General features: G+C 41.8%; 1 protein-coding gene across 1 annotated transcript in view; it reads left to right on the plus strand.

Moving 5' to 3' along the window:
* Nucleotides 1-20,195, plus strand: part of myrf (myelin regulatory factor) — a 25,326-nt gene extending 5,131 nt beyond the window's left edge. The window contains exons 2-26 of the mRNA XM_080437463.1: nucleotides 4,720-4,810; nucleotides 4,946-5,314; nucleotides 6,075-6,136; nucleotides 7,695-7,923; nucleotides 8,726-8,826; nucleotides 9,060-9,174; nucleotides 9,867-10,062; nucleotides 10,591-10,667; nucleotides 10,938-11,048; nucleotides 11,214-11,304; nucleotides 13,092-13,292; nucleotides 13,880-13,991; nucleotides 14,237-14,346; nucleotides 14,458-14,618; nucleotides 14,956-15,028; nucleotides 15,452-15,534; nucleotides 17,128-17,196; nucleotides 17,919-17,971; nucleotides 18,104-18,178; nucleotides 18,294-18,530; nucleotides 18,698-18,791; nucleotides 18,903-18,965; nucleotides 19,085-19,190; nucleotides 19,310-19,384; nucleotides 19,655-20,195. Coding sequence (XP_080293589.1) covers nucleotides 4,720-4,810; nucleotides 4,946-5,314; nucleotides 6,075-6,136; nucleotides 7,695-7,923; nucleotides 8,726-8,826; nucleotides 9,060-9,174; nucleotides 9,867-10,062; nucleotides 10,591-10,667; nucleotides 10,938-11,048; nucleotides 11,214-11,304; nucleotides 13,092-13,292; nucleotides 13,880-13,991; nucleotides 14,237-14,346; nucleotides 14,458-14,618; nucleotides 14,956-15,028; nucleotides 15,452-15,534; nucleotides 17,128-17,196; nucleotides 17,919-17,971; nucleotides 18,104-18,178; nucleotides 18,294-18,530; nucleotides 18,698-18,791; nucleotides 18,903-18,965; nucleotides 19,085-19,190; nucleotides 19,310-19,384; nucleotides 19,655-19,744 — 3,044 coding nt within the window. The 3' untranslated portion in view covers nucleotides 19,745-20,195. The remainder of the gene's footprint in view (nucleotides 1-4,719; nucleotides 4,811-4,945; nucleotides 5,315-6,074; nucleotides 6,137-7,694; nucleotides 7,924-8,725; nucleotides 8,827-9,059; nucleotides 9,175-9,866; nucleotides 10,063-10,590; nucleotides 10,668-10,937; nucleotides 11,049-11,213; nucleotides 11,305-13,091; nucleotides 13,293-13,879; nucleotides 13,992-14,236; nucleotides 14,347-14,457; nucleotides 14,619-14,955; nucleotides 15,029-15,451; nucleotides 15,535-17,127; nucleotides 17,197-17,918; nucleotides 17,972-18,103; nucleotides 18,179-18,293; nucleotides 18,531-18,697; nucleotides 18,792-18,902; nucleotides 18,966-19,084; nucleotides 19,191-19,309; nucleotides 19,385-19,654) is intronic.
* The last annotated feature ends 2,744 nt before the right edge of the window (nucleotides 20,196-22,939 follow it).

Raw genomic sequence — 22,939 nt, forward strand, 5'->3', positions numbered from 1 at the left:
TGTTTGAGAGCTTCATTGTCAGTGGGAGATAGAGTTGTCATAGTTTATTGTTACTGTGTGGTTGTTATTGAGTGCATTCAAATGTCCAATTATGTATCATTACTGTATAATGCAAACAAGGGGGGCTGAGAAGTTTTTTCTTCAACATCTTATAAGATACTGTGCTTTTTTCATCAGTCAACATTGTTATCATATTTAAATCGATGACAATTACTCTTTTTTTCTTTATTCATTATTCATACATTCTCCGGTCATCTTCAGTCATTTTGTGCGAGGTTCAAGATGTGAAAGACCAGTTGTAGATTTACGATAGGGTTATTTGAGAATGTTGTTAAGAATACTTGCAAACATACTGGTAATTACGATGGGGGATTTCAGAGAGATTTCTACTTTAAATCTCCCTGCAAATATTTTGGGAACTTGATTTGTTGTCAAATCAAAGAATAGGCAAATATCTGTTTACATTTAAGGGTACATTTGTGAATAGGTGTGTGTGTGTGTGTGTGTGTGTGTGTGTGTGTGTGTGTGTGTGTGTGTGTGTGTGTGTGTGTGTGCGTGCGTGCGTGCGTGCGTGCGTGCGTGCGTGCGTGCGTGCGTGCGTGCGTGCGTGCGTGCGCTGTGGTGGGAGTATATTTATGTGTTATGTGTATTCATCAAGTGCATTCTGGGTCATACCATTTGATAATCAAATGGACTTTGCCCCATCACACTAAGTCTCATAGAGTACCACTCTGCGAGTGATTAATTATTAACACCTCTTTTACACACACACGCACAGGCAGTGCACACTCGCACACTGACATGCACACGGGTGTGCACACGTACACACTCGCACGCACGCACACACACACATACAGTACACACACATACACACACAATGTCACCCAGAAGCACATTGTTTAAGAGGGTTGCATACGTACATCATGTATGTCCTAATTTCATTCAAGTTTAAGTGTCATTGTGATTAGTGCGAATCAGTTGCTTTAATTGATTTCCTGCTCAAAAGTCTAAAGCACATATTAGACTAACGGAAATTAAAGCAAACGAGGCACATTAGATAGAATTATAGGAGTCAATCTATTACAGTAATGGGTATTCACTCACTCACTCCTCTGTTTGTCTTTATCATAGATTATTACATTGTAGACAACTCGGGCATTGAAATGGTGGAATAACACACACCCACACACATGCACACGTACACACACACTGCCCTCTCAGCCCCCTAATCTCTCAAAAGGCCAGTCTGTATCGAAGTCAGACTGACAATCATCGCACTGTTCCCCTTCGAACACAGCTGGACACAACAGAACATAGAGGACAGGGATATTTACACATCCCAGCCCCCTGTCATCCTAACTCAACTTTGACTGATTTACAGTATTTAGTGGTTAAAGTTGCTTTAAGTTTCTGCCTATTGGCTAGGGATTAATTTAATTACTACATAATGATATGAGTGGTGTGCTGTCATTTTATTGAGTGTTCTTTCAAAGCTGTCAAGAATGTAATAATATTCCCTGCCATTTGTTAAACAGGACAAATTAAGTGATAACAGATGATTACCGTAGTTCCACATGTCAAGCAAAAAGATATACACCTACCTAAAACAGAACAGAATTAACTTAATTAAAGCAACACAGTAACCTATGCTGTACAGAGTATATGCATCATCTATTCTCTTAACTACTTAACCCTCGTAGGGTCTTCGTGTTTTAGTCACAACCAGGGCCTTCGTGTCACTTTGACCCGAAGGCCCTGTGTGAAAATTTTCATTTTCATGAAAATTTTCATTTTCATATCATATCGTTTAGTACAGTAAATAAGGCAAATAGAAGAAGTTTCATAGAGAACAAAAAATGTTTACATACGTTTAATTCATGTTGAAAATGTTAAACCGGGTCAAAAGGACCCAAGGACCCTACGAGGGTTAAACCCCAGCATCCGTATTGTGGGGAAAGCTTTCGCAGAAAATCTCGACAAGCTCACAACACGTTACACGACACGTTGTGAGCTTGTTGATCTGCGATTTTTCAGCGAAAGCCTTCCTCACAATAACAGAAAATACACTAGCATAGAGCCCTGAGGAACTCCGCTCAACCATATGGGGTTTAAGTGGTTAACCGTACTCTCTTGTTTTCACTTCCTGTACTACAGCACTTATTTAGATTTTTCAATCATTTCGTGCGGATATTATTGTATTTTCTTTTGTTCCGCACTGCTGACTATTTTCCTCTCCCCCTCTATCCCTCTCTCCCTCCGGCCTCCATCCATCTCCCCTCCCCACTCTCCGCATCTCTCTATTTTTCGTTATCAGTCCTGCCAACCTAAATTTACTGCCCATTTGGGTGGGGTGCACATCTGGATCTCATTTAAGAGAAGCTATACTTCTCTTTTTCCATGGCTCTGGCATGCATTAAAAGACATTAACTGACTGTTTCTGTCCAAAGCCAGTGACTCAAGACAGCTAGTAGTTGAAGTCTGAAATATATATATATACACTGAAAACGTATTACATGAAATGATAAAGTGCAATAATACAATAAACTTTGCGTGAAGTGTTTTTCTTTTTCTTTTTTTTGCTTGGTTTACATCTTATTTGATGCTTGATGCTTTTGCTAGCATGTTATCAAAATGAGGGCTTGGATGCTGTCAGTATGGTCAAACAAGATTGTTCCAGTGTCTGATAGAGAGAATAATCATCATCATACCAGAGACCACAATTCTTCATGTGGTTATTAGTGATTGATTGATTGATTGATTGATTGATTGATTGATTGACATTTTTAATCCCTTGGAGGATTCATTTCACCACTATCTGTAGGGACAACAATGACAGTAAAGGCTACAGTGTGTAAACAAAAAAAAATAGATAAATAGATATAATAAAGAACACAAGGCTTACAGACATCTACCGATGTTCGTTAAATACTTTTACAGCTGACGGAAAAAAAGTGTTCCAAAGCCTGGTGGCATCCACATGCATGTGGCACTGAATGTACTGTACTTCTTAGACAATAATACTAAACAAGGATGGACAATATATACAGACAGAGACACCTTCTGTGAACGGTAGTGATGATAGGGACCACAACATTAGCAACGTAAGACACTGAGGAATGATAAGCGTGATGTCTTAATTGAGATTTTAAAGCAGAGAGCAAAGTTGGAGGGAGACAAAAAGAGCAAAAAAAGAGCATTTTCCCCCAATGGTAACACTGAAATTCTTGGCATTCCCAACTGAGTAGTTGCTTAATCTATTAGAGAGAGAGAGAGAGAGAGAGAGAGAGAGAGAGAGAGAGAGAGAGAGAGAGAGAGAGAGAGAGTCAGGGGCTGCCTGCCCACCCACTGTATACCTCATCTTGACCTTCTATCAACCCCCTTCACTCTGTTCCCATCTCTTCTCTCGCTCTTGTGGTTAGAGGCAAATCTCCCATTTGGGAATTACAACAATTGAATGGAATTGAATTTTTAGAGAACAACCATAATGTTTAATCATCAAAGTTGTATCTGTAAAGGTCTGTGGTAAATTCGTACGTGCTTTATTAAAAGAAAACAAAAGAAAACAACAACAAACAAACAAAAATATACCTATTATGTATTATGCATAAGAGTGAGTTCTACAAGCTACCAATTTTGGAGATTACAGGGGTCATGTGTTTGGGATTTGAGGAGCTTTGGTTGCGAAGGGGTGAAAATGGCTCTGGGGTGCTGTGAGGAGAGAGAAGAGGATTAATGGTTAAATCAATTATGCTACATAAAAAAAAAAATACCAAAAGCAAAACTCCTGAGTGATAATTTAACTCTATGGGTAAATGTTTACACTTTGAGAGTTAAATTACAGGAACACTTGAGATGTTACTGCACATTTATAGCAAAGGAGAACCTTTTCCATTTGGACACATGTTTGTGTTAATGATACATATTAATATATGCTTCAAGTTATTCTTTAATACGTTTTTGCAATTGTTTCAACAATGTTGAGAAACCAAAAACAAAAAAATGTGACTCTTGTGTACTTGTATATAATATGTAATGAATGAAATGTTGAATCTTGAAGTAAGGGGGTTGAAAGTGAAGAAGATGAGTTCAAGCTAGCAGTTACAACTGAGAGATTATTACAAATTGTATTGAATAATTATCATTTTATTGAATACTTTTTTTTTACTTTAAATATGAGTCATCTTACTATGAGATGACTCATAGTAAGAGTCATCTTGAATGCTTCCAGTGTCTATGTAACTAGTTAGATGCACGGAAACAGTAGTCCTTGGTTGTACTGTAAAGTTGATTACTAATGCCTACTCAGACTGTTAGTCAAACCTCCTTGTTTAATTCAAGAGCATAGATTGAGCTCAGTTTGTTTTTGATAACCTTAATTCTGAAAGCAAATCATGGCTCCATTGTCATTACATACTGAGGCACAAATAGTAACAGAAGGTACCTTTACTTGAATAAATGTGTTGGTACAAAATGACAGAGTATTCAGAGTAGACAAACAGATTATTACACAAGTACGGCTAATATATCAAAACGAAATGGACATAATCTTATTCTCTCAAATAAGCCGCTGTAACAGTTACGACATACTGTGAGTTAGTGTTGGCACTGGCTTGCTGTTGTTGGAATTGACGTGGATGGTTGGCATATGGTTCCCATTGCTAACTCCCAGAGCTCTCCACCTCTCCTCCATGTTTCCCCCGGACCCTTTCTTTATCGCAGGTCATGATATTACCAGTTCTCTGGAGCCAACCAACATCGACACCAGTATCCTGGAGGAGTACATCAGCAAAGAGGACGATAGCACTGACATGTCAGTAGGGACTCCAAACCAACACATCACAGTGCACCAAACCTCCCAATCAGATCATGTCGTTACAAAGGAATTTGTGTCTCTGATAAGGCTAATCCTCTCTCTCTCTCTCTTGCATTTTTCATTTTTTTACAGCTGCTTCTCAGAGGTCCACAGTGGTCCAGTACCGAATTACTCATCTCCCCAACCAGGAGTTTCCTCCTCCGGGGGGCTGGTGTGTGGTGTGAGTCCCCCCATCCCACTGCGCCAAGGAGTCCCTCCATCCGGGCCCCCGAACTGTCAGAACCCTTACCCACCTGGGCCATCCCTTGGACTGCTCCGACACAACTACCCCTGCCTGGGGCAGCAGCAGCAATCACAGCAACAACAGCAGCAACAGCAACAGCAACAGCAACAGCAACAGCAACAGCAACAGCAACAGCAACAGCAACAACAACAACAACAACAACAACAACAACAACAGGCTCACATCAAGCCTGAGCACAGGGGCCATTACGCTCCAGGGTGAGCTGAGAGAAGCAAAAATAGTATCATTATTATAATAAAAATATACTGTATCTATTCAATGTATTTAATTGAGCCACCAGGTGGTCCCACCCTGCAGTCCTGAGTGTTAATTTAACGAACAATGTAAAAATGGAACCAGTGCACTTACATTTTAGTTTAGTTTTTTGGACACTTGACCAAGAGGGCAATATTTACAGTATGACCCAATACTAGAGTTATGAGGCACAGCTGTAATAGCTGTAAAAGGGATTTATCATAGAACCCGAGCATGTTCCGTCAAAGCAGCATCATCATATAAAAGCAACTTTTTTTGTTTTGTTATCATTACTACTAAGAAATTTGGTAAACCACTTGGGTGACGCAGCATTTATTTTCCATTGTGCATCGAAACCAAACACACGCCCTACTGCAGGTCCATGATGCAACCAAGCCTTTGATTAAACTTCACTGAGACAAATAAAGTCTTGGCTGACCAAGAGGGAAGGGAGACTCATATCAGAAACAGAGTCAAATTACACCATGTCAAAAGTACACACACTCACACAATCTTGGTTTGAAGAGCTATACGCGTCCCAAATAATTTCTTCTTTAAATATACAAATACAAACATTTTGAGAACCTGGGGGAAAAAAAACAGTGTGCTTAGGTGGACACTGACAAACTTCAGCATGAAGCTATTTCAAAGAATTCTATCGAAAATTTGTTTTCATTTGATAAGGCTGTAACAAAAGAATCTTCTCATTGTCCATTTTCTTAGGACACTACCTGAGTCCCCCCCAGACTCCAGTTCAGAGCCCTACTCTCCCCAGCAAGTGAATGGTAAGTAACTGACCAACACTGAGAGAGAGAGAGAGAGAGAGAGAGAGAGAGAGAGAGAGAGAGAGAGAGAGAGAGAGAGAGAGAGAGAGAGAGAGAGAGAGAGAGAGAGAGAGAGAAACAGACAGACAGACAGACAGACAGACAGGCAGGCAGGCAGACAGACAGACAGACAGACAGACAGACAGACAGACAGACAGACAGACAGACAGACAGACAGACAGACAGACAGACAGACAGACAGACAGACAGACAGACAGACAGACAGACAGACAGACAGACAGACAGACAGAGACAAAAGGAGAGAGAGGGATCAAGAAAAGGAGCGAGGGGGAAGGTAGAAGAAGAGAAAGAAAGAAAGAAAAACAGAGTGAAACGAAGAAAGAGGGAGAGAACGAGAGAGAGAGAGAGAGAGAGAGAGAGAGGAGGGAGAGCACATAACAAACAGAAATGGTTAGTGCGGGCTATATCTTGTAGACTGCAACCCCTGGCAGACATTGAGTCGGGAAACTCATATACTGACCGGGTTGCACAGGGGAGCAGAGATATGGATTGCAAGTGTAACAAGTAAAAGAAGGGGTTGAGCGGGAGAGACACAAAAACATGGAGGATCTTCGCACAGGTAGGTGTGCCCATGGCTTTGTCCATCCTTCCAAGCCTGCTCTCTCTGCTCAAATCAATACCTGTTACTCATCACTAAGGGACATTTGAATAGAGCATAGAGACCAAGAGAAATTGAGTTAATGTGTAAACAAATTGATAAATTCAAACATTCAGTACAGCACGTACCTGTCATTTATTAATCTTCATTCAGACATTAACAAATTTAGATGTGTATTATACATTCAGAATTTGTATAGAGGAGTTACACTTGTCACTTATCTATTAATCTATCATTTCCATAATTGCCCTGGAAATAGAATTTCATCAAATAAATTCAGTTCCTTTGAACTCAGAATTGAGGTCTTGTTTTTAAATGCATGATAAATGGAGTCACAGTGTGCTTGGCTTTGTCTCAACATTCCGACACAAGTCGAACTGTCCTCAAAATCACTGTGTGTACGTCTTGTACTGCTCCCACACACCTGCGTTGGTCTAGCAGCCCATTAGTGAAGAAGGTGTGGGATTGTTTTATCTGATCGGCATTACTCCAGGCGGAAACAATAGAAAACACCATTAGCCAAGGGTGGAGGAAACGGGAACAAGCTGCTTAAAATAATGAAATGCAAATGCAATAGATTGGTAGGGTTAGAAGAGCTGAAAGGTCTTCTTAGGTCTTCTTGTTTGTGCGAGTAGACATATTTGCAAGCAAAATTAATAGCTAAACACACTGGATATAGTGAGTACACACCTGGATGTAACAGGAACCCATGTGAAGCCCCAGGTGTGATAATATACAGTATTTTGATACTTTGGCAGACACATGCACTAAACAAAAACAACATTGTGTTTAGTGGGAGTAGGAAAAAGGAAATAACAGTTCAAGTCATGTGTACGGCTTTGTGAGCATCAATAATAATTGCGTGAAATAATAAAACATTGAATTGTTGTATTTTTGTAGACCCTCACATGCTCAGGACCATGACACCTGAGAACATGTGTCACATGACTCCCCCGCCGCTCCTTCCACCGCATGGACACTATCCCAGCATGCACCGGGACATGTACCCCAAGCTGGAGCCCATTATATCGCAGTACTCCATCGGCCCGACTCCCGGCAGCAGTGGAGACATGCAGCAGCAGCAAACACAGATGCTTCATCAGCTGCTGCAACATCCTCAGGGACAGGAGTGAGTGATAAACACACAGAAGGGGTAGAGCAGTGGTTATTTTTCGTGCCAAGAACCCCCAAAGTGATATGTATGTGGCCGCGGACCCCCACCTGAAAATATGTTGTGCCAGGGACCCCCAGAAGCAAAGATTTGTGTTAAAAATGTTGGCCTTTAAAAAAAAAAGATTTTCAAGATTTGTCAAAAAATAGCAGATCTACAAGCTTGGTGCCACGCTATGAGCTTGTATATCTGCTATTTTTGAATAGCCAAAGTATAAAATATGGATAAAGGGGTTAAAATGATTGTGACGCTTTATTAACGAATTTTGCTGGGGACTCCCTGGTGTCCCCCCAAGGACCCCTGGGGGTCACCGGACCCCACTTTGAGAACCAACGGGATAGAGGGATGGAGGGATGAAGTAGAGCAGGTGCGACAAATGGGGGAGTGAGAGAAGTAAAGTCTATGGAAACTCACACAGGCCTAACTGCATGCAGAGACAAAGAAACAAGACGCAATGGGAGCGATTGAGTGAAGGAGGAGAGAAGAGAGGGAGAAGGATGGGAGGGACTGGGGGAGGGAAATATGTGAGAGCGGGGAGCAAGGAGGGCCATATGAGGCGCAGTAAATTAACAGTCAGGATTGTGCATAATATACGGTAAATATCAACCCTTTGAGAAAAAACTATATATTTGCTTTGCTCCAAAATCCATATGTTTGATGGGAAAACAACTGCAGCCATGTTGTTCTCCTACTGTGAATGTGTGTGGTCCGTTATGTTTCAACGTTTTCGGCTGTTGACGTTGTGTTTCTCTTTGTGCAGAGGAATCCCTGGTCACCAGGCCAAGAAGCGGAAGCACTCAGAGTCTCCCAACAGTACGCTCAATTCCCAAATCCTCACAGGTATCATCAAACAAGAACCAGGTAGGCAGGCATCTTTCTTTCTCCTCGTCTTTCCTCACCTGCTCTCCGTCTCACTCTTATCTGCTCTCACCCGCCCTTAACCTCTGGAGAAATACCACCAAATTAACAGTACCCCACCTACGCCCTCTCACGGGAACGAGCTACAGACTTTTGCGAACATTCTTCTTTGAAGTGACTGACAGGCCTGACATTATCCTCCACCTTCTATACTAATTTCTTGGATGCCGTTTCAGGTTTAATGCAGGACGCAGACAACAGCTACTTGGACCCAAACTACCAGTGTATTAAGTGGCAGCCACACCAGCAGAACAAGTGGACGCCATTGTATGACGTCAACTGCAAAGAACTGTGGGTGGAAATTTATTTCAGCATGTCTATAGATCTCAATCTATGAGTATTGTCTTGACAGTAACTTAGCTCAGAGAGACGAAAGCCCTCAACATAGAGGTAATAGCAAGAGAGTGCTAAAAGAGGGGTAAACGGATAATTCCGCGAACTACAGAGGGAGGGAGGGAGTGGAGAGGGAATGGAGGGATTGTAGATGTCTACAAATTCCTCCGAGGTGAGCTGTGCGGGGGAGGGTTTCGGTTTGGAAAGAGAACGTGGGGAGTAGGAGAGGGAGAGGGTTGGTGGGGCGACTGGGCGAGTGTGTGTATGGAGAAATTAGCGAACGCCTCTTTGTTCAATGCCAAAGAGACCTAAGATTAGGGGGTAAACCTGAACTCATAGAACCTACCCAATGGTTTATTGCCATCACCACCTGGTTGGTCACCACGGTTTGAAGCAACGCCATGCCCACTTATGGGTTCAGAGGGTTTTATTGCACTCAAATCCATCAGCCATCAGTGGGGTATTCAGAAGGTCCTAGTACTGGTGTTGTTAAGTCAGAGACTCCCCCTGGTGTTAGGCATTGAAACTGCATTAGCCTAATATTCTTCCCATAGCTTGCCTCAGTTACATTCATTTTCCAATAACTGACAGCCAAGAGGAGCATTCAAACTTTTCCCACTCATCATTATGTCCATCTTGACGATCTGTAGGCCAATGACCACCTACCGTGTGGACGCTGACAAGGGCTTCAACTTCTCCTTGTCCGACGACGCCTTTGTCTGCCAAAAGAAGAACCACTTCCAGGTCACAGTGTACATCGGCATGCTGGGAGATCCCAAGTACATCAAGACCAGTGAAGGTCTGCAGCCCATTGACTGCTTCTATCTAAAGCTAAATGGAGTCAAGGTAAGGCAAAGGGAAGCAGTATTAGTGACATCTACAGTTGTCACTAATACTAGTACTTGGTCTGCCTTTATGATCCTCAGCTCAGTACCTTAAAGGGTGAGTTCACCCTCAAAATTACTTTTTTCTTTCAATTACTCACCCCATGAAGTCTTGAATTCATGGAGATTTCCTTGTTTTTGTCGCATTCCTGATCCAATATTCCAATATTTTGAAGTAAATAGGAGGCCAGGCTTAACAAGAGCAATACTGTATTTAAAACATTCGCTTACAACCTGGACAGTAGTAGTTCTCCCAGTGATTACACTGAGTTGTTTTGGAGTTTATATACATTATTTTTAATACAGTTTTGCCATGGCCTCCTATTTACTTCAATTCATCAAATATTGGAACATTGGCTCAGGAATCCGACAAAAACTAAACAATCTCCATGAATTCAAGGCTTCATGGTGTGAGTAATTGATAGAAAATCAATTAATCTGATTAATCTCAGCCATCCTAAAAGTGATTGTGGTCTATCTTGTCTTCCAGTTGGAGGCCATGAACCAGTCCATCAATGTGGAACAATCCCAGTCAGACCGCAGCAAGAGACCCTTCAAGCCAGTAATGTAAGTCTGGATTATTTCACTGAGGCAGATACTACTGAATATTCACTACACAGGTTTATATGCCATGTTTTGTTATTATTGATTTATTAGATTATTATTGAATGCTTTTTTGACAACAATGATAAGAGGAGGGATAGCATGAACTGGTCCTGAGGTGGTATTCAACCCCAGGATGTAGCACTTATGTGGTCAGTGAACATTAACTGGTTCAGCCAACAGGACTACCCCCCATAAGGCAACTTGATGGTGGATCAGTTTTTTGTCTCCCAGGGTAACCGTGCCTCCAGAACAAGTTACTAAGGTGACGGTGGGACGACTCCATTTCAGCGAGACCACAGCGAACAACATGAGGAAGAAGGGCAAGCCCAACCCTGACCAGAGGTGAAACACCACTGGCATCCCAGTAGTTTCTGCATTTTAAACTTAAAACAGGTTCACCTAATTGTAACCATGACAGCACATGTGATGATTGTGTGCCGTTACATCCAAGGCTCCAGTACAGTAGTTAAATCTCTGTGTGCTCATGGTACTCTCTGTGTTTCCCAGGTACTTCATGCTGGTGGTGGCGCTGCAGGCTCACTCCCACAGTCAGAGCTACACAGTGGCCGCTCAGGTGTCCGAGAGGATCATCGTCAGGGTAACATCTGTCAGTCTGTGTCTGTCGGACCGTCCTTCTCCAACCATATCCCTTGTGAATGTGTCATCGGTCACCGTACAGCTGAGAAGCTCACAGTTTTTTCTCCATTTCCTCCACCATATCATTGTTGTAATCCCATTCCATTGGCATTCCATTCCATTTGTTCTGGATTTGGTGACTGTGATCCCTCAGCATAACATACTTTTAATGTGCGGTTGCCTTTTTGTTTGTGTTCTGGACTGTATACCAAACCATATATATATGTTACAGTATGATTGGAGAACCAGTACGATTGAAGAAGGCTCGCTCGTTTTTACCACCCACCCAGCAATTCTGTAGAAGCAACACTAGAGGGAGCCACAAGCCAGGCTTGTGCACAAGCATATATTGCCGCGACCACACACACACGTGCGCGCGTGTGTGACCGGCTTCGAGTGCTATCAATGCATTGAATGGGGAAATAGGCGAGTTTATTAGACCTTTCAATGGGCGAAATAGGCTACTACCTACCCGCGATTTATCAGACCATTCATTCAGGAGCTACTGACCTACTTGGAGGCGGAGCAGTCCGCACAACAATATTTACGATTCTGTGCCTATCGGTACATAACTCAAACGGCGCTGAGTAGGCACAGGCGAACGTCACACCGTTCAGGACGGCAACTCGGTCGCCTTAGCTCCCTCTGTGGTCCTTCACGGGGTGACAGTTCGCCTGTGACTGCGCGCCTCCGTCAGGGTCCAAAACCAAAAGCGAAACCTAAACTGAACTATTAAGTCATGTCAGTTGGTAGGTTAGTATGTCTTGATAACACCCAATGAATGGTCTGATAAATCGTGGGTAGGTAAGTAGGTCGCCTATTTCGCCCATTCAAAGGTCTAATAAACTCGCCTATTTCCCCATTCAATGCAGATAGCATTCGAATCAGGTGGACTGTTAAGATACTTTTATTGTGTTCTGCTGGCTTTTGTTTTAGTTTCTCCCTGACACACACACACACACACACACACACACACACACACACACACACACACACACACACACACACACACACACACACACACACACACACACGGAGGAGGAGAAGGAGAAGGAGGAGGAGCTCCTCCTCCTCGCGAGCCTCGCTAATAAACCCTGTCTCGAAAAGCCCCGCATCGCCCCGAAGCCCCGTGCCTAAAAACGAGCGCTCTGTCTTCAATCGTACTGGTTCTCCAAACGTACTGTGACATATATACTCTAAGTAAAATAGGTCATAAGAACCCTACTTCTTTGTTCACAGCTTGTGAACACTGAAGTAGAGCCCAGTGGCGCTTGTTGCTATGCATACCATAACCAACTTAAACGTGTCACGAAGGACCCCACGGATTGATTACTTCCTCTTCTGTATTTGACAGTGTTGCAGTGGCAGTGTTGTAATTATGAATGGAAATGTCATTTCTATATTTAGTTCTATGTACTGTACCAGTACTACCAGTAGCTAAAGGCAACTCTGTATATAGCTCAAGTTGCCTGTGTGGAATTCACTGCTAGTATTTATGAATCCGCATTGTATGGTGTATTGCCCAATTCTCCAGTTCATTGCATAATACAAAAGCTTTACAAATGGATTTCATGAAAACTGCACAATCTCCTCTGAGTAGATACATTCTACTGTACCTCGGCAAACTGTTGGGGAAAACCATTATGAGGCAACGTATTCAGTGACTTCTAGCAATTCCTAGGCCACTGCCAATCCTAGCCAATCCTGGAGCTTGTATCTGAACATGTTTGTATGTCTGTTCTGTCCCAGGCGTCGAACCCAGGTCAATTTGAGAGCGATAGTGAGGTACTGTGGCAGCGTGGCCAGCTCCCAGACTCTGTGTACCACCACGGCCGCGTGGGGATCAACACGGACCGCCCCGACGAGGCCATGGTCATCCACGGCAACCTCAAGGTCATGGGGTCACTGGTCCACCCCTCTGACCTCAGGGCCAAGGAAAATGTCCAAGAGGTTAGCACTAAACTGCCTGTGTGTGTGTGTGTGCGCGTGTGTGTGTGTGTGTGTGTGTGTGTTTGTGTGTGTGTGTGTGTGTGTGTGTGTGTGTGTGTGTGTGTGTGTGTGTGTGTGTGTGTGTGTGTGTGTGTGTGTGTGTGTGTGTGTGTGTGTGTGTGTGTGTGTGTGTGTGTGTGTGTGTGTGTGTGTGTGTGTGTGTGTGTGTGTGTGCACACGTGTGTGTGTGTGTGTGTGTGTGTGTGTGTGTGTGTGTGTGTGTGTGTGTGTGTGTGTGTGTGTGTGTGTGTGTGTGTGTGTGTGTGTGTGTGTGTGTGTGTGTGTGTGTGTGTGTGTGTGTTCGATTTTGAAACTATTCTATAGAGGTTTGGTCTTTGGTCTGCATGTGCATGCTTGTTATCATTGAGTCATGGCTGTGTATGCCCATCCGAAGTGCCCGTGCTAAGCATCGTTTTGCGAAACAGTGCCAGGCCAGGCAGGTGTGATTGCGTGTTTTGTGCGTCCATTGTCCTTGATCCATACATTCTCATGACCACATCCCTGCACACGCATGCCTGTCTTTGTCATTCTGTCTGTCCCGTGTGCAGGTGGACACCACAGACAATTTGAAACGGATCTCTCAGATGAGGCTGGTGCATTATCATTTCAAGCCTGAGTTTGCGGCCAGCGTGGGCATAGAGGGCAACACTGCAGAGACCGGTAACACCTTGTCCCACTTCATACATAACCTCTCTTCGACCCTCCATCCTAGAGTAGCAGTTCATTTGTGGCTTTTTTGTTTACAAAACTGTGCGTATCACCACAGACCACAACGTATTAATATTTTATCTCGTTTGACCTGTATGCACACTTTATTATGTTGTGTGTAGGTGTTTATTTATGCATGTGGGTGCCCTCTCAGTGCTGGCTTTCACCTTGGCTCTTATCATCTCCCCCACCTGCAGGAGTGATAGCTCAGGAGGTGCAGAAGATCCTGCCTGAAGCGGTGAAGGAGGGAGGGGATATAGTGTTCGCCAACGGAGAGATCTTACCCAAGCTGCTGGTGGTCAATAAGGTAACGGGCACACTCTCTGTCTTTCTCTTACATACACACACACAGTACAGACACTACTCCTGTCATACAGGTGCTCATTCACTGACGCCGCTAATCGAATCCCTCCTTAAGGACCGGATCTTCATGGAGAACGTGGGTGCAGTCAAGGAGCTGTGCAAGCTGACAGACAACCTGGAGACCCGTATAGACGAGCTGGAGCGCTGGAGCCGGAAGCTGGCCAAGCTCCGGCGTCTGGACAGCATGAAGAGCACCGTGAGTGGGGGCACTGTCAGGTGAGAGGAGGGGCTTACAGCTGCTGGGACTTATAATATATCAATTATTTTTTAAATATACAAACAGACCAAAAATTTAGTCTTAAATGATAAGATGAGATGATGAGAGAAGTTATTATTTTTGAGTTTCCAAATTACTGTATTGTATTGTATTTGTGAAGATTATTAAGAGTTTAAAATATATTTTTAAACTCTGGAAAGTATATGGCCAGAAAAAAAGCTGTCTACACACACATATAACATACATACATTTATTTTATTTTATTCAATGTTTATGTTTATTTATTTGAAAAAACTAAACTAAAATGTGTGATGTTTATCACTCTTATCCCTCTAGCCAATCAGGAAGTTACTTCAGCAGGACAGGAAGTGGCCCACTCAAGAAGAAGAATGTCAGACCTGGGAGCAAGGTATGTGGTTATACTGACATATTTAAAGATTGTGTTACTGATGCTGATTTCACACCAGCAGCGATGAGTGAATGTCAGCACTGAGGACATTCTCTTAATGGCCGTGTCCGAACAAGGTATTGTAAATAACACCCTTGTAAATAAGCTAGTTGTGATCCAGTGATGTCTCGACACACTGCGGCAACAGCTAAGTTGAACTTTTCTCAACTTTGCCTGCTGCCGCTTCACTTTCTGCTGGCTCCACCTCCTGCCGCAGTGGGGAAGGCGGCGTTGTTTCTTTCCACATACAAGGCATTGAACGTCACTGCTTTCTCAGAACATGGAAGCGAAATACCACTGCGTGTGAATTCAGCATGAGGTTGTTTCAGCCCAGAATAGGAACAGCTTTAGTGTGATCTTTGTGTTTGTGTGTTTTATTTTCAGAACTCACTTCCTGATCAAGGCTGTATCAGCCAGAGATTCATGCAGGGGACCATCCTGGCACTTGTCATTGTCATGGCCTTCAGGTTAGTCTGAGAGAAACTATATCTACAATATGTTTCACAATTACTTCTTCATTGAGCCCCATACCTCGTGCACAAATTTCTCACCTACACATTGTGATTATCATATATTCCATTGTTATAATTTATAGTGGGTTGTCACTGCACCATAAGTCAAAGCTTATTATTTGTAATTATCTGTAATTGAAGGCTTAGTATTTGTCTTATCTGGTGTGCCATCTGCTTCAAATAACTTTATTGACATTATCAACTTCTCAATGGAAGCCTCTAACCACTGCAGACCACTGTATTATATTGTATATTGTACATCACTCATACATAATGAAGTGTTCATTTAACACTGAAAGTTAAATTAATTAATAATAATAATACTTAAGGTAAAGCTACAATCTGTAAGATGTATGTCCGTTGTCTCCCTATCCCGGCGGAGAAAGGTAATTGCAATGATTTCCAAACTACAGCAAAGACCGTGATGCATCTAATTATAGTCCATTTCAGAGCGAGCTCGACAAGGCCTGAAAAATCTCTCCTGCTCTCTCTCCCTGTTGTGCAATGTGATTTGAATCACTGCCCATGTCAATCCTATAACAATTAGGAGCAGTGAGCGCCATTCTACGGTGCTCGGGGAGCAATTAGGGGTTAAGAGTCTTGCTCAGGGACACACTTCGACACATTGCAGGCCTGGCCTTGAATCAAACCTGGGACAACCAGGGCCTCTGGCTTCCCAGGCGGGCTCACTATTACCACTCAGGCCACCCAGAAACAAACTCATGTTTGGTAGTATTTTCCCGGTTTGATTGGTCTCGGGCTCAGTATTGTGTATGTGACGTTCCAGTAATAATGTTCAGGTTCGTTGAGAACTCTACATCTATTTGTCTTATCTGGTGTGCCATCTGCTTCAAATAACTTTATTGACATTATCAACTTCTCAATGGAAGCCTCTAACCACTGCAGATGTTCTAGTTATATTGTATCAACATACTCAACCATATACAGATTGGTGATAACAATGTTTTATTCATTAAAATAAGTGCTGGATTGTAGCTTTAATTTGCTGTGTAGTACGGCGTAGTGTTTTGTGACTGTTGATAATTGTGTTAAAGATGGGGTGCCATGATTTTCAGTGATTTCCCCCCCCCCTAAAACATAATCATCAGGTATTATGGTTATACTAGGAGGAAGATTTTTTTCAAAAAAGTGTACAGAAATTGTTAAAATTATGTTTTTATGTGGACACGCCTCCAGTTCAATAAGTATACCTGGTTCTCACCTTAGCACCTCCTCCACCACCTTAGCACCACCCACCTGTCCTAGTCCCTCCTCCTCCTCATGCCCACACCTGTTGTGTTATGATAATGAGGGGGAGGGTATGTTTTTACTATGTCACTAAAGCGCTGTTTCTCTATTGGCACGTTTGACCCTCAAGGTTTCAGCCTCCAGGAAGAAACTCCAAATAGTCAGAGAAGACATAAAACACCATAAAACCACCACCGGGGGGCTTAATGAAGTTCTATCAACCTCATAGACACATGAAAAACTGAAAAGGTGCAAAAACATGGCACCAGCTCTTTAAGATCTCTCGTTTGTTGCCCTCAGCGTCATCTCCATGTCCATCCTATATGTACTGACCCTACACCATCGAGGAGACGTCTCAGAGAAGGCTGAGTATGTAATCCCCCCTCACACTTTATACACAATAAAATCCTCTGCGTTCATTTAACTCAGTGTACAAATGTAACCAAAGGGACCATTCCAGGTCAATTGCTCTCAGTTACAGATGGTTAAATTAACACCGAGGATTTTACTGTGTACTACAACAAATCAACTCTCCACTTCTTCTTTGAATTCTTTTTACTATTCCCCTTAATGTCTTTCATTTCTTGTGAAATCAGCAGCTATGTCTCCTCCTGTGTTCTCCACTTTTCTTGGATGCCTATCTTCACTGCCACTGTCTCTCTCTGTCCACCTGTCTGCCTATGGTACTGTATCGCTTCCTGTAACTTTATTTCCTGTGTGTGTCTGCCTTCTGTCATTCTATCAATATCTTTTGATTGCCTGGCTGGATGTTTCTTTTGCCTTTGCATGAGAGGAGGTCTTGGGTTGTACATTTAGAGCATCTTATAATACAATATAAGAAATATTAAACATATAGACAAATATTAACCGGTTATCCATTGAAGACAAAGCTATAGGAGGTAAAGATGCTATAGACAACATTCAGCCACTAGACAACCCCTCTGTTCCTTATTCGCCTGAGACACGTCTGTAGCACTCCTCTAGTTTACATAAAATGTTTTTTAATCAATGTCACATTTAATTGTATTGCTTGGCACTGAATTATTGTTTTGACAATAGTACCCTATTTACCTCCACTATGAATGGCACAGGCCCAAATCTGCGTTGTCCGGTTCTGCTCACCAGTCTACCACATCTACACCAGGTGAGCAGAGATGCTTTTACTGTTCCTGGCAGTTATAGAAGATCATCAGGCCATACACACTACCACACAGCGTGGTAGTTTATTCTTTTTAGGTGCAGTCTTATTTGCTCTTCGTTTGTCTGAACCCTTCAGGTTGCTGTACGACCACAGCCTCAAACAACCAAACCGCTACACCTCTGTCACCCATTAACAACCAATCCACAGCAGGTGAGTGTACATGCCGCCTAATGGGCATACAACAATAAATAATAGCTGAATTGATACCCAGTCGTCTGTGGTGGGAGATTGATTCGTCAACTTGACTTTCTACTACACCTTTTAGATGCAGGCAGCCTGGGGCCCACACCAGGCACGATCAATAAGAAGGCCAAGTCGAGACCTATGGACAAAGACCGCCACAACAGGAACCGCCTGAGTCATACCTCTGCACCCCTGTACTTTGCCAAGTCCAAGAGACCTCCTCCTACAGACATGGAAGGAATGGGAGGTACCAACCGTCTGCCCGGGGGGCAGCAGCAACCACCCGCACCACGCAGACAGCGTAGCGTACACACAGAGGGTAAGCGTAAAGAAATGGACCTCTGCGGGTCCGTATTATTACACTCTCCGAGTTAAATTAACATTGGTTGTTAATGCTGGGCACTCTCTACACTTGGTATGTAAAAACACAGCCATTTGTTTGCCGATAGTAAATATTTACAACTGAATTATTCTTTGCTGTCTCAGCAGAAGCATTAGCTCCCTCTCTGGTTGGTCTACACATCCTGGAACCAGACCAACAGATTACTGCACCAATCTGTCCAACCCCTGAGAGATGCAGGTGCGTTTGAGATTCATTCCCCCAAACTCTGGTCTCGAGTTGGCATAATGTTGGAGCTAATGGGATTATTACTTGTTTTCTTAAATTGATGTTCTCTTATTTTGAATCCAGCTACACAGTATCTCTCCACGGGAACAAGAACTCGTCCATCTCACAAATCACTTTACACATGATGTGAGTGTAGAAGCAAACCAAAAGTGTTTTACTTTTACCCACATTATGTAGACTAGCATTGTTAACACATAAATAATGTATTTATGTGCATATGTACTTACTTGTTTACTTCATTGCAGGTCCAGTAACAGCGTGTGGGTACAACAATGTGGAGCCACCAAGGGCCGATTGTGTCCAGACCACAAAGAGACAGAGCTCTACAGTGGACAGAAGACATCTACCAAGGTACACACAGCTAAACATAGGTCCCAGTATCATCAAAACAAAGATTTTGCACAGTGCTACCAAGATTATTATTATTATTATTTGTAACTAACTTCTCACTTTTTCTTATCGTTTCTCAGGGGACTCACCACCTGTGGTCAGTGCCAGTGCTGTCATTCCAAGATGTCACCTATCACTTCCGCGTCTCTCTCACTGTGAGTAAACCTGGTCACTCAAACAGAAGTACAGTAGCATTTTTAAGTAGAATTCATCATGCTGAATTCCCAATAGGCAATATACAGCTATGTACAGTTTTGTCTTGGTGCTGTCCATTCTCTGACTGTCCATTGCTGTCCATTCTCTTTTGACTTCCAGTCAGATGTTTGGGTTTGCTGTTAATTGGGAATTTTGAGAAGAGTAAAGTGTCATGTGATGATAGACCAACATTTCCTGAATTTCCTTCTCCATGGTCTTTCCTTTGACAGAGTGAAGTGAGTTGTTCTCCGAAGAAAGAGAACGAGGTGACCGCATCGTACTCTGACCACCATTTTCTCATTCAAAGCAGCTGCATGTGAGAATGAGCCTGATCTTGACCCAGCGCTTTCAAAAACAGCCTCTTTTCTTCTTCATGGTCCAATGTGTATGCTTTTGTGATGGAATAGTGTTTCTCACACTCTTGAACTTGATTTTTTAAAGAGAGACCTATACAAACTATTCACCACATCTCCTTCTCTATGCACTTCCATATGTATATGAATTAAGATCTCTTTCTGCAGCGGAGACCACTGGGCTTTGAAAACGCTGTCTGTAAGTCCTATTCATTTTATATTAGTTTATTCACTGAATATGGACGCAAGTTGAAAGTCATTGCAAATGACAACTGTAGTGTCTCACCATTAATTACTTTTGCCAAAAGTAACGTCCGTAGCTTTATAACTCACTTTGTTGTTCATCTCACAATGTCCTATGCACTTAATATAAGCCATAATCAGTGTTGGGGAAGCTACTTTCAAAGCATAGCTTTGCAAACTAGTTGAACTATAGCAAAGCTACGCTAGGGAGGAATCTAGTTTGGTTAACAAAAGCTACAGTACTTAGAAAAAGTAGTTCAAACTAAATTACTTTGTGAAAAGACATTTCTGTATCTTGGAATCCACTTGGGAACGGCATTGATCCAAAGTGGATCTTCAAATTTGGGCAAGGTTTCAGTCCGATCAGAGACCCTTTGACTTTCATCCATTATGCATTTTCATTTGAATATTTGAAAAAAGTATAAAACACTATGTGAAACATATTATGTTAATTACATGTAGTTACTACCCCCCAACACTGGCCATAATCATTCAACAAACAAAAAAAGCCTGCAAGATAGTGTGCATGTTATTTGTTTTTTTGTTTCGTATTTTTCTTTCTGTTGTCAACTTGTTCTACTAAACTGTATGTACACTGAACCAGTATCAACAGAAAACAAGAACAACTTCAGGAGAACAAAAGAAGACTGTTGGCTTCTGCTGAAGTGAATGTTTGCCAACTTGCATTGAAAATATACCTCAATGGTGCACACTGTCAAGTCCTGCCCCTCTGTGATGGTAGATTGTGTTCCAGGCTTCTGTAGCCTATCACACTGAATTGTCTCATACGTCACCTAACAATACACTGAACAGAGGAAAAATGACTAATTAGTTATTTGAGTCTCAAGTTGTAACCTCAAAATGTACACCATATTAACCACTTAAACCAGCAACTCTTAGTAAAACATACATAAGTTACAACTATACTTGGACCTGAATCTCTTCGCCAAAAAGAGCTGATATACAAGCTAACAACGCGTTGCAACGTGTTGGGATGCTGGGGCCGAAGGCTGGTGTTCAAACTATCCACTACGAGGGATGTGAATAGGGATGCTGGGGTTCAAGTGGTTAAGCTTGATGTACCTTTCACGTCTAATTTCATGACATAAGGCTTAAGTGTATTTGTACTAGTATACAAATTACAGCATCAATCCAAAACAAAGAGGTATTTTGAAGCACACTGGATTAAATATTTTCAGTAGTAGTGTCCACTGGATAGCCTGTGATTAGACTGGACACAGGTACCAAATGACTGGAAATAACGCACAAAAGTGTAGAGACACTGCAAGCTGGTATAGCATCAGATAATGGGATTAGCATGTCCAACACTGACAATACTTCAGAAACACTGGAATAGCATACACTGTATTTCGTTAACTGGATAAAATGCTGGTATGGCAGTCTGGCAGATATAATATCATTTCAGATGCAAGCCCAATCAATTCCCAAAAAAACATTTTGGTGTCATCGTATGACAGGACTCAACTGTGGGGAATCGATTTTTATGCTTGGGTCACAAAGCTGATGTAGAAAGTTGAGTCATGCACACCTAGGAGAGATTTGTTTCTTCTTTTTTTTTTGCTCCAGTTATTTCTAATGACCTGTGCCCACACACATTGCCTAAGAGTAAACAGAATGATAACGCCCTTGATTAATATTTGTTTTTAAATATCTGAACTTGTATAGTTGCCTATTAATTTCTTTCAAATAGTTTTCTTGTTGTTTACTCAATATTATTATATTATTATATCTCACCATATGCTATTGAGGTTGTTTTGCTTAAGATTACCATGGCCCATTTTTCACTCCATGTTTGCATGAAAACGAATCCCTGATACTGAATCTCAAATGTTAGTCAAAATCTCATGGGAAGAACATCCTTTAGCCAAACAACTAATCTTACTGAATTTACCACAAATATGAAAATATACCATGCTTTCATTGTATTTTTCATTTCTTTAATGGGTACAGTGTACTGTTGTAGCTTATTTATAATGCACCATCTAGCATAGGGAAACCAGCATAGCACTTTTTGAACTGTATATATGGACTGCTTTTTCTTGGTCTATTGGATTCAACTGGTTTCAAATATATTATATAAATAAATACATTCAATTTAACTGTATAGCTTCATTTTGTAATAACTGATGCTCCTTTTTATCGTCCATGTTTTATCATATTGTTTTTACTGTGCATATTTTTGTTGTTGTTTTATCAATAATATGCTAACGTTTTGTTATGAGCCATGTTCTGTTTCAATCAGAAATGATTAGTTTTTATGTCATTGTGTCAGTTGTATTAGTAAGCACACGTGCGTCTCTCTCACACACACACACACACACACACACACACACACACACACACACACACACACACACACACACACACACACACACACACACACACACACACACACACACACACACACTTTATGAACATTCATGATTTGAAACTTACATTTGTCAAGTGAAGCCAGGTTGATCGTTTTGATATAACTACCACCATGTTATCCTTACACCATTGTTCTCCCTTGCTTGATTGTGTTTTAATTAGCCCCTATGATCATTACATTTGCCAAGTCTTTTGTCAAGAACATGCTGTAATAATAATGAATGCATGCAGTAAATAAAGTTGTGAATAAGTACAGTGGTGGAAAGTACAGTTAATCAAGTACTGTAACTTAAGTACAATTTTGAGGTGCCATTACTTGAGTATTTCCATTTTTTGTACTTTATACTTCTATGCCATTACATCACAGAGGTTATTATTGTACTTTTTAAATTATTTGACAGCTTTAGTTACTTTTTTGTAGATTTACTCTTCTTTTTATTAGTTCCTAACATCATACATGTGATTGAAAGAGAGTCACAATAAAACAATGAAAGGTAGAAATACAAAATAAAAGTAAATAAATCCAAC

The sequence above is a fragment of the Gymnoscopelus braueri genome (genome assembly GCF_963280865.1).
Source record: "Gymnoscopelus braueri genome assembly, chromosome: 9".
NCBI classification, from domain to species: Eukaryota; Metazoa; Chordata; class Actinopteri; order Myctophiformes; family Myctophidae; genus Gymnoscopelus; species Gymnoscopelus braueri.